Genomic DNA, 11,439 nt, shown 5'->3' with positions numbered 1-11,439 from the left:
GAGCTTCCTTATATCTGCTACTTTCACCTGCCTCCTATTGCTTGATGTATTTTCATGCATTTGTAGGTGTCAGCCTCCCACACGCTACCACTAACTAGTACAACTAATCCCTTTAGTCCGCCTGCCATCTGCAGTCAGCCTCTCTAACTCAGGCTGCATTCCCCTCTATGTTGTTATTATGTATGAATTTCTGCCATTATCACTGAGAGCGTGGCCTCCGAACGAATGCATTTTTGCGTTACAGTGTTGTTACAGATTAATATGATGATAAGTAAGAGAACCATACCAGAGTTAATATTTTCCCTTAGAATAAACATTTAGGGCAAAAAATCTAAACTCTAGGTCCACTTATTATTTTGAATTTAAAGGATAACTTGAGTGTTTTTCAATCTGGACTTTTTTCTAAGTGACTAATGAGACAAACATGTTTGAAATTGATCCAGTAATTAGCATGAGCACAGCAATTTCTAATCGTCCACTAAAAGTGCTTGTTTCTGCCTCTGACTGGCTTAAATTGTTATCACAAGGACCCTACAGTGATATAAAACGTTTTACGATTCATTTGATCCTGTCTGTCTGTTCACTCGGAGAAGACTCACTATCGCACTGTGTTGTCGAAATCATCCAAACCAAAACATTGAAAACCCTTTAGATAACACTGAGCAAAGCTCTCTGTACTACACAACAAACTTTGACAACACCGGCACTCTCTCTCCAACTGTCTCTCACGTCTCCAATTTTGTCTTCTGGCAACAAGTCATGTGACACATTAACAGATAGACGGGATCAAGCAAATGGCAGAGAAACGGTTTAATTTCTCTGTACGGTTCTTTCCATAATGTTGTCAGACACCATTCATGACAATCTGACCTGTCAGTGGCAAAAACAAGCACTTTTAGTGGGCGTACATTGACGATGAGGAGTTACCCAGGCGATCTCTCTCAATACTGAGTTTCAAATATTGTTGTACCCATTAGTCCCTTAAATCATTTATTGTAAAATAGGGAATCAGTTGAAAAATACCCAAGTTACCCTTTTAAGCTTTCAACTGTGATTCAATGTCTTCCTTGGTGGAGTTTTATGTTTTCTCATCAACTCAGGAAGACCATTTTTGGGAAATATATACAGCGGGTAAAATAAGTATTGAACACGTCACCATTTTTCTCAGTAAATATATTTCTAAAGGTGCTATTGACATGAAATGTCAATAGCACCTCACACCTCACCAGATGTCGGCAACAACCCAAGTAATCCATACATACAAAGAAAACCAAACAATTAAGTTCAGAAATTAAGTTATGTGTAATTAAATGGAATGACACAGGGAAAAAGTATTGAACACGCTTACTGAAATGTATTTAATACTTCGTACAAAAGCCTTTGTTGGTAATGACAGCTTCAAGACGCCTCCTGTATGGAGAAACTAGTCGCATGCATTGCTCAGGTGTGATTTTGGCCCATTCTTCCACACAAACAGTCTTCAAATCTTGAAGGTTCTGTGGGCCTCTTCTATGAACTCTGATCTTTAGTTATTTCCATAGATTTTCTATTGGATTCAAGTCAGGTGATTGGCTGGGCCATTCTAGCAGCTTTATTTTCATTCTCTGAAACCAATTGAGAGTTTCCTTGGCTGTGTGTTTGGGATCATTGTCTTGCTGAAATGTCCACCCTCGTTTCATCTTCATCATCTTGGTAGATGGCAGCAGATTTTTATCAACAATGTCTCGGTACATTTTTCCATTCCTCCTTCCTTCAATTATATGAAGTTTGCCAGTGCCATATTCTGAAAAACAGCCCCACACCATGATCTTCCCACCTCCAAACTTCACTGTTGGTATGGTGTTTCTGGGGTGATGAGCAGTGCCATTTGACCTCCAAACATGGTGTGTATTATGGCATCCAAAGAGTTCAATTTTGGTCTCATCTGACCAGACTATATTCTCCCAGTATTTCACAGGCTTGTCTAAATGTTGTGCAGCAAACTTTAAACGAGCTTCAACATGCTTTTTCTTCAGCAATGGAGTCTTGCGTGGTGAGCGTGCATACAGGCCACGGCGGTTGAGTGCATTACTTATTGTTTTCTTTGAAACAATTGTACCTGCTAATTCCAGGTCTTTCTGAAGCTCTCCACAAGTGGTCCTTGGCTCTTGGACAACTCTTCTGATAATTCTTTTCACTCCTCTGTCAGAAATCTTGCGAGGAGCACCTGGTCGTGGCCAGTTTATGGTGAAATGATGTTCTTTCCACTTCCGGATTATGGCCCCAACAGTGCTCACTGGAACATTCAGGAGTTTAGAAATCCTTCTGTAACCAATGCCATCAGTATGTTTTGCAACAATAAGGTTGTGAAGGTCTTGAGAGAGCTCTTTGCTTTTACCCATCATGAGATGTTTCTTGTGTGACACCTTGGTAATGAGACACCTTTTTATAGGCCATCAGTTGGGACTGAACCAGCTGATATTAATTGGCACTGACAAGGGGCAGGATTGCTTTCTAATTACTGATAGATTTCAGCTGGTGTCTTGGCTTTCCATGCCTTTTTGCACCTCCCTTTCTTCATGTGTCCAATACTTTTTCCCTGTGTCATTCCATTTTATTACACATAACTTAATTTCTGAACTTATTTGTTTGGTTTTCTTTGTATGTATGGATTACTTGGGTTGTTACCGACATCTGGTGAACATTTCATGTCAATAGCACCTTTAACAAAGTGATTGATTTTGCTGAGCCTAACACAGGGGATACCTGATGAACACAGGTCTGGTTATCAACTGCAAAATTGCAAATTTCCCCGCTGCGGGACTAATAAAGGATTATCTTATCTTATCTTAACTGGCCCTGTGAAAGGTTTAAAACCAGATATTTGTAGAACTGCTGTATTCAAGGACAAAAGGACATTCAATCTCAGACAAAAAGTTGCTAAAATGGAAAGTCTGAACATTTACTGTTCAATGACAAACTCCATCCACTGATGAGATTGTTTAATCAAAAAGTTTCATGTATTTTGATGAACACCAAATTTGTTTGGTAAATGTTAACAGGGTGTCAAAATCTTATTTTAAGACGGTAACCGTAAGTTTAGTCTACATTGTGCTCACATTGTGTATATTTTTACATTAAGTTGTGTTTGAATTGCTGCAAACAAACTGACTCAAAGAAAACATTTGGCTAAGTAGTACTCCAGCATAGAATACTGTTGGGTTTGTGCCAAAAATAAATAAGCTGCTTTATAGTGAGCACTGCACTTGATAGGAAGTTAGAGGTAAATATATCTTACTGATCCAGTCATGACTTACCAAAGTGACACACTGTATATGCATGGATGGAAATGCATGAAGCTTTGCTATGGTGATAACAAATGTATCACCATAGCAAATATGATTAACCCTTATATACTGTTCATATTTAATGCCTTCACAGTATGGTCCGGGCCAATTTTGACCCAGACTAAGAATTCCCTCATAGTAAGTGTCTATACCCAATTTTAAACTACAGATCTATTTAAAATGTCTAAATAGACTATGTCTCATTAATAAATGTATGATTAATCCTTAATAAATGTTTCAGAGAGCAGGGAGAGTGTATTTTTTAAGTTTTATAACATTCATTTTTGGAGAAAAACATCTACTATTACACATTATTATGTCCTGTTTTACATAAGACATAAAAACATAAAAGCCAATGACATTTTCCGCTGCCATCCTGCTTGCAACTTGATGTGGAAGTGAAGACCAACAGATAGCACTGTTTTTCGACATAAACGTCTGCCTTGCTGCCTGCTCCTCTCCATCAGAGTCTTCTTCATCAGAGGGGCTGCAATCAGAGTTTTCTTCCACGTTGTCTTCCTGCTCTGACACATCCTCCAAATCACTATCCTCCTCATCTTGGAAGAACAGATCAAGGGCCTGTTGCACACTAAATCTTTCTGCCATGACGTCAGTCACTGAAATGGCAGCTCAGGTACCTTTATAATGTTATGAACCCCCCCACCACCACCACCACCACCACCCTCCCAACTCAAATTGATTCAAATTTGTTACTTTGTAGATTACTTTATGCAGGTGCAGGTGCAGATCTTGTGTCTGTGACAAGGCACCCTCTGACCTCTGGATGACTTCTGTTCCCTTTGTGCACCATATATGATCACTCCTATGCTGTTTTACTATTTCACTGTTTCGAGATTCCCCCATGCCCCTTCAAAGACCAGCAGGTGTCTGTCTCTGCGGGAACCTGGGCAAATGTTGTGGGAACACAGACAGTTCTCCTGACAGTGTTGAGGTCCCCCTTGAAAAAAATACACACAAACATGGCCTGTACAGTTTCACAGTTTCAAGATTCCCTAAAACCACCATTTTCCTTGATTTGACCCACATTGGTAGATCTAAAATCCATCTCAATAGATACGGGTCAAATTTGACCCGAAACAGCCTCAGTGTAAAAAAATTTGTAGCACCTGTACAAAAGAATAACATTTTAAAATATTTTCATTTTTGTGTATTTTGGGTCACTTTAGGAAAAGTCATCAAATTTCAGGCTAAAAGAATGACGTTTTGGGGATTTTTACAGCTGTCAAATGTCAAAACGGGTCAAATTTGACCCGAACAGTATGTAAGGGTTAAGAGAGCAAACCCAATTTGCTTTTTTTTTAAACCCTAAAAATCAACTCTTTAAATGCTTAAATTGATCAAACTGATCTGATTATGCGTTAATTAAGGGGAATTACACAACAGCAGAGGCTAGGCTGACATTTGCAAAGAAAAAAACTTGCATCTGCATGGGAAGCAGGATACTAATTAATGAAATGTGAAATATTACATACAGCTGGAAAACGTTTATCTGGGGCCATGAAAATGCATTGAAAAATGCATTTGTCTCGACAGACGTTACTCAGTTCAGAGCTGTATACTAAGTCTACCTACTGAATTCCATTTACATTTGCCTGCACATATGCAAAATATTCTCCTGAGTAAGTTTTCTTCCTCTGGCATTATACTGGCTTTATGATAATGAGGGAATTATCAAAGTGTCATTACTCATGATGTCCAATAAGTCCTGAGGTAATCTGACCAGTAGCAGCCACTATATCAGATTGGCTTACTGATGGGAAAGGGTTTTACCAAAAACAGAGCCTCCATCTGCATGATTACAGATGACTCATGCAGTTTTTAAATCCACCGTGATCTACAAAGCTGGTGACCCTGCTTTGCATCTAGCACTATAAGACTCCCACTTTCTGTGGACTGAGAGTGATCCAGTGAATAGTCTTGTATGAATCTGTTGTGGCACTAGACCAGCAGTCAGCAGCAGGGCAGATTTTTAGAACCCAGAGCCAACGATCGAGCCACTGAAGCAAAACACGTCACAGTAGTATCCCTCTCAGGTCAAATAAAGACTTTGAGTTGCCCGATGTCTACTCATGCAGAGAACAAGTAAATTCTGTTTTCAGTTTTAATAAAAAGACAGAAACAAGGCAAGGAAAAAGGCCCAGTACTGCACTGTTCTTCTACTTTTCAAGCTTCATCTCTTAATTGATTGCATTACACACACAATTAAAATTTTCATTTGAATAAATTGAACGGTTGATTAATATGGCACAACCAGGGCTGTTGTTCCCTGAATGCTTGGAACACGATTGCAAGTGGAATGGAAACCAAACAAAGACATAGTGATGAATTAAACTGCAGTCCATACAGTTGAATGATTTATCATTATAGAGGCTGACCTTTATTATACAGTGATAATGATTTCATGCTTTCCAGATCAACACCCTTTGAGAGTGTATTAACAATAAAGCCTGGTATTTGAGGGGCTGCATGATGGCAGAGTCATGCTCTGAGTATTAACGCATGAACATTGATAAACTGCACATAATGGATAATCAAATTGTGACAACAAGACGAAGAGAATTGGACTACAAGCGACAGTGATTCTCCAAGGAATTCATTTATATTTTCGGTTAATTTAAGTGATGGAGGAGAGAGAGCAGAACACACAGCAACTCTCTTTCACACGGCACAAATTACAGCCAGGGTCACATGATCTAGTGAGGTTGTGCTGTAAACTGTTATCCACAGTCAGGTGTCTGATATGGTTTTAACCCTGCAAAGTCACCTTGACACTTGCTGTAAAACAGGGTGAAAATCATGAAAAAAATGTCTCTCCTCTTTCCAGCAGCTCTATCTGTAACTGTGTTACTGTCATTTAGTTCTGTATCAAGCTTGACATTTTAAAGTGTTGTATTTATCCGGCATACCATGAAGACTTGACAACAATTCATGTTTTATTTATGTTTAGATGGGTTTTACACCAGACCCTTTTGCCAAGTAAAACTTCATCAAGTCTGATGGAACATTTCGATTGTATTAAATTAGAAACTGTATTAATCCCAAGTGGGGAAACCAATTTGCGACCAAATCAGCTCACAAAGACAAGACAACAGACAATAGGAATACCATTCACAGAACACGACAAATATAAAACACAGTTCATTAAATACATAACACCATAAAAAGCCCTTTGAGATGGGATTTAAACGTGAAAGTGTTCATAAAAAATCTGACCATTGCTGGTACAAAATGGTTTCTGAGTCGTTCAGTAGAACACAGAGACACCTTTAGTCTATCACTGAATGACACAATGTGATGGATGGGCTTCACAATACAGAACAGTTTTTTTGTTTTGGTTTACTGTCCAGGTAGACCTCAAGATATTTGTATGACTGGACAACTTATATCTGCTGACCCTTAAATATTGGAGACCTCCTCCTTTTCCTTCGGAAATCAAAAGCTATCTCTTTGGTTTTTCCAACATTTCATTTTAGTAGGTCTGTCACGGTGTGTGTGGTGTGGACCCAAAAGCAGGACGACCAGGAGACGGATACAGTTCTGGCGCTTTATTTAAAGCAGAGAACTCAGCATACAGACAGGCAGGATAAGACTCACAGAGGGAAACAGGCAGGGGATCCGGCAGACAGAAATCAGAGGAAGCGGAGGTTAAACTCCGGGTCGGGGACAGAAGGCTGAGTCGTTGACCGGGGCACAGGCAAGGCAGGTAAGTCCAGACAGGCAGGCAGGGTCGGCAACGGGAAATCAGTCCGGGGGATAACGCTGGAAGGTCTGGCATAATGCGGAGTACGATCTGGCACCGACAGCAGGGAATCCAAGGGTTTATGAAGGGGAGTTGATTGGAGATGAAGACCAGGTGAGCATGATTGCAGAACAGGTCCAGGTGTGAAGTGAGACAGACAGGAGGAGTGGCAGACCCAGGAGGTGGAAAAACACAGCAAACTGCTGTGACCACAACAAGGTCATTGCCTTGGGAAAGTAGAATAACTGGGGCAGTGTCATCCAAAAACTTCTGGATTTTACATAACACCTGAACATGCCTATAGCATGTAGAGGTATAAAGTGAGAATAAAAAGGTGGGAAATGACCATGCCTGTGGTGATCGGTTTAAGTTAGACAGTTTTTTATCAGGCTGTACCAACTGATCCAAGACAAGAGGCAATCAGAGACCTAACAAAATCTGTGTGGTGCAGTATAAAAGTAATTTACTTCTTATCTAAAAAGTATGGTTGAATTGTATTGAAAGCACTAAAAAAAAAGAAATATTCCACCACTATTCACATGCCTTGTGAACCGTGTTATGAGAACATAAGAATCATATTAGTGTTTTATGTGTTAACAAGTCTAATCCCTGTCTTCTTTGTGTGATTGTGACTACACTCTAGCCTAACAAAGCAGGGTGGCAGAACCAGTCAGCTTCAAAGTCTTTTTTGGAGGTGAAGACGATGCAAGGAAACAAATTATTCAATCCGGGATGCGAACATCTGTGGAGGTATTGGTTCTTGAAATTAAGACTTTCTTTGGAGTACAAGCTTCAGTACAAAGATGTAGACTTTGGAAATTAATTTATGAACCTCTTGTCAATTTCAGACATTCAAGATCAAAGTATTTTGAAAGTGGTATACTTATCTTGTGAGGCTACCAGCTCTGTAATCTCCTCAGCATCACCCCGTAAAGATACGTGCTCCACAGTCCCAGTAAGTCCCTCCAATATGTCTACCGGCTTCAAACGATGAACCAAATGATTCAGCATCCAATGACTCCCATAGCGGCAGTGATACATCATATTGTCATCTCCTGAGTCCTGCTCCTGCTCTTGGCCTAAAGCCTTTGTCGTTCCACGCTTTTCATATTGTGCCAAAAGATGCTTCCCCAGAAGGGAAATTATGATTTTAGTGTGGATGGAACCCTCCTATCTCTTACCCCGAAAGTTAGATCTGATATTCTTGAAGGCCTTGCAGAAAAAATTATCAAGAACACAGCATATCGAAGGGATGATCAGTTTGAAGAAGTTGCTGAGGCCTTGGTACAGACTCACCCATGTATGTGTGAGAAAAAAACTTGCACTGGATATTGTGGATGGAAGCACTATATTAACATCAAGATGATGAACTTCCGTAGCAACCTTTGCCATGCTGGACACCCAACTCACCCAAGAACAGATGGAAAGGTCAGGGGAAACTAGCTGCAAACATACAGAAGCCAGGTTTCAGTTTATTTATGTCCAAGCCATCCAAGAGGTGAAACCACAGAAAGCCTATATTTTAAAAGGGTTGCTCTATTGCTCGAGGTAAAAAACAAGAATAATGAGGCAGTGATCAAGGCAAAGATGCAGCGTACCTTCTTGTACAGAAGACAATATGTTTTTACAGTGGTCTAGCACTCTGGGCCAATCAGCTGGCCAGGCCACTGGGACTACTCCCTGTGAACCCGATGGCAAGTCTGGGCTCGGACGTCGCAGAGGTCACATTGAGTCATATCCCTCAAGAAGACGGCAACCTCTGCACAGCAGGAAGTGATGATAATACCTTCCCATTAATGGATGTAGTCTCAGAGCCTACAAGTGGATCCTGGGTGGAGTCGGGGCTTAGTGACGGCTTTCAGGTGAGTAGTGCGGCAGAAAAAGAATGAGCAGATAACTGACAGCATAATTTAAAGGGTGTTGGATATCGTGCAGTGAGAACAGTACGTCATGTAGGGATGGGAGGAATAAATAGTTCGATCCCCTCAGGCATTCGTTTGCCGGTGTCACATGGCTGCAAAAACCAATGTGACATCCGAACCAAACGCACAGCAGCTCACAGTAGCACAGTTCAACATCAAGAAAGAATGTCAGAAAGGAAATGTAGCGTGGTGTGCCACTACTTCACCTCTAGATAATAATACAGCAAGAAGCAATTTTTGTGACGAAAAAAGTGCCACAAACAGCAACACTACTAAAGGACCCAAAATGCAGGACTGGAGGTAGTCAGGTAAAATTGATTATACTAAATGCTGGTGCTTTTGATACAATACTGACTGGCAACAACAACAGAGAAAGAAGGCTAAGGCTGCACGAAAGGAAAAATACCACAAAAATAAACTGAAGACAAACGCCAACAAATCCAACGGAGATCTGAGGACTGAACACAATAATGTTGAAACCAGCAAACCAAGGCAGTATATGCAACGCTGAAAGAAGAAAACACAACAGACCAAATACACAAGAGACCAAAGAAACCAAACACAGGGGGAAAAAAGCAGGAAACTAGAAAATAAAACAAGAAACAAACAAAAATAAAACACTAGGACCATTATTCCTCATCAAACATTTGAAAACAACACACACTGAAATTTATTACGAGGCTAATAATTCAATCATAGTATATCTGTAAACTTCTGGAATTCTTTGTTACACTAAGGGACACAAACATTTTAATTAAATTTCTACTCATATTTGCTTTTGTGATAAATGTATTATGTATTATGTATGTATGTATGTATGTATGTATGTATGCATGTATGTATGTATGTATGTAGTATGTATGTATGCCGTGATCAGTGTCGGTATCGACAATTGTAACAAAAACTATTGGCATCCTATTGAATCCAAAAAATGTATATCCCCCATTACTAATGTCATTAAGTGTAGCAGCAGGCAGGAGTTCACCGTCTGAACTAGCCTGTTTTTTTTATTGCTCCATTCGTGCAGGTGCAACATTTTGCTGTACAACTAAGGGAACTATTAGCAACATTTCAAGTGCACTCACTTTCAGTGTGATCTCTAAATTAAGTGCTTTAGATAATCTATGTAAAGTGTTATGACCTGTGCAAACGACTGCGTGTGTTTTCTTAACCTGCTGCACTTCTTCTAGTGATGTCGTCAAGTTGCCAAATCTCAGGAATGTACGCCAACAACCTTTCTGAGATCTGGCAACACTTTGTAACACTGATATGAGGTGATGTACAAAACTAGCAAGAAGAAGAGAGGAGAATTGTAAATGTATTACCTTGTATTGACATGATGTTGTCATGCTTAACAAAAGCTCTATTTGCGCTTTAACTCACAATACATTTAAACATAAAGTAAACCTGACGGTGATACTGCATCTTTCAATTCAATTCAGTTTATTTTGTATAGCCCAAAATCACAAATTACAAATTTGCCTCAGAGGGCTTTACAATCTGTACACATGCGACATCCTCTGTCCCGGAACCCTCACATCGGCACAGGAAAAACTCCTCTAAAAATAATCTTTAACAGGGAGAAAAAAGGAAGACACCTATGGGAGAGTGACAGGGGAGGGATCCTTCTCCCAGGATGGACAGAATGCAATAGATGTCATATGTACAGAATGAACAACATAACAGAGTTACAACACATTTAATGTATATGACAAATTATTCATTCAGTAGCACAGTAGTAAGCAGAGTAACGAAGGAATAAATTGAGACTACTTATAAAAGCAGCAATGACTATAGTAGAATTATAATAATGATATAGGGAATAGTATTAGTAATGTGACTAATAATAATAATCGAAGTAGCAGTGGTTGTCAGCCGGGTCACAGCAGGAGGCACGACCACAGTCCAGGTACCACAACGATTCATGGAAACCTGCGAGGCGAGAAAGCAAAAAGGGCTTCAGGGTGGAAGCAAAGCCAATATGCGTAATGGTACAGGGAATAGTAATAGTAATGTGACTAATGATAATAATGTTAGTAGCAGTTGGTGTCTCCTTCCTATCTCCAGGCCTTGGTCAAGCCCTACACCCCCGCCCGACCACTTCGCTCTGCTGCCTCGGGGCGATTGGTTGCCCCGTCGCTCAGAGGTCCCTGCGGCCGATCCACCCGGTCACAGCTTTTTTCTGTCCTGGCCCCTCAGTGGTGGAATGAACTCCCCACCGACGTCAGGACAGCAGAGTCGCTGCCCATCTTTAGGCGCAGGCTGAAAACTCACCTCTTCAAGAAGTACTACCCTGAGCCTTCCTCGTAGCACTTATTGCATTCATATTTGTTTACTGCACTTATCCTATTCGTAGTAGTTTGTAGCACTTATTATATTCGTATTAGTCTGTTGCAATTACTGTTTTCGTAGTAATTTGCCTCTGCACTAT

The 11,439-nt window shown here is 40.3% G+C and overlaps 1 protein-coding gene across 1 annotated transcript in view; it reads right to left on the bottom strand.

Annotated features, from left to right (window-relative positions):
* Positions 1–3,932, bottom strand: part of spx (spexin hormone) — a 6,764-nt gene extending 2,832 nt beyond the window's left edge. Inside the window, exon 1 of the mRNA XM_054625101.1 lies at positions 3,737–3,932. Within this exon, the coding sequence (XP_054481076.1) occupies positions 3,737–3,932 (196 nt within the window). The remainder of the gene's footprint in view (positions 1–3,736) is intronic.
* Between the last annotated feature and the right edge of the window lie 7,507 nt (positions 3,933–11,439).

The sequence above is a fragment of the Anoplopoma fimbria genome, chromosome 23, assembly GCF_027596085.1.
Source record: "Anoplopoma fimbria isolate UVic2021 breed Golden Eagle Sablefish chromosome 23, Afim_UVic_2022, whole genome shotgun sequence".
Taxonomy (NCBI): domain Eukaryota; kingdom Metazoa; phylum Chordata; class Actinopteri; order Perciformes; family Anoplopomatidae; genus Anoplopoma; species Anoplopoma fimbria.
The sequence above is the reverse complement of the archived record's forward strand: the minus strand, read 5'-3'. Positions and strand labels throughout refer to the sequence as shown.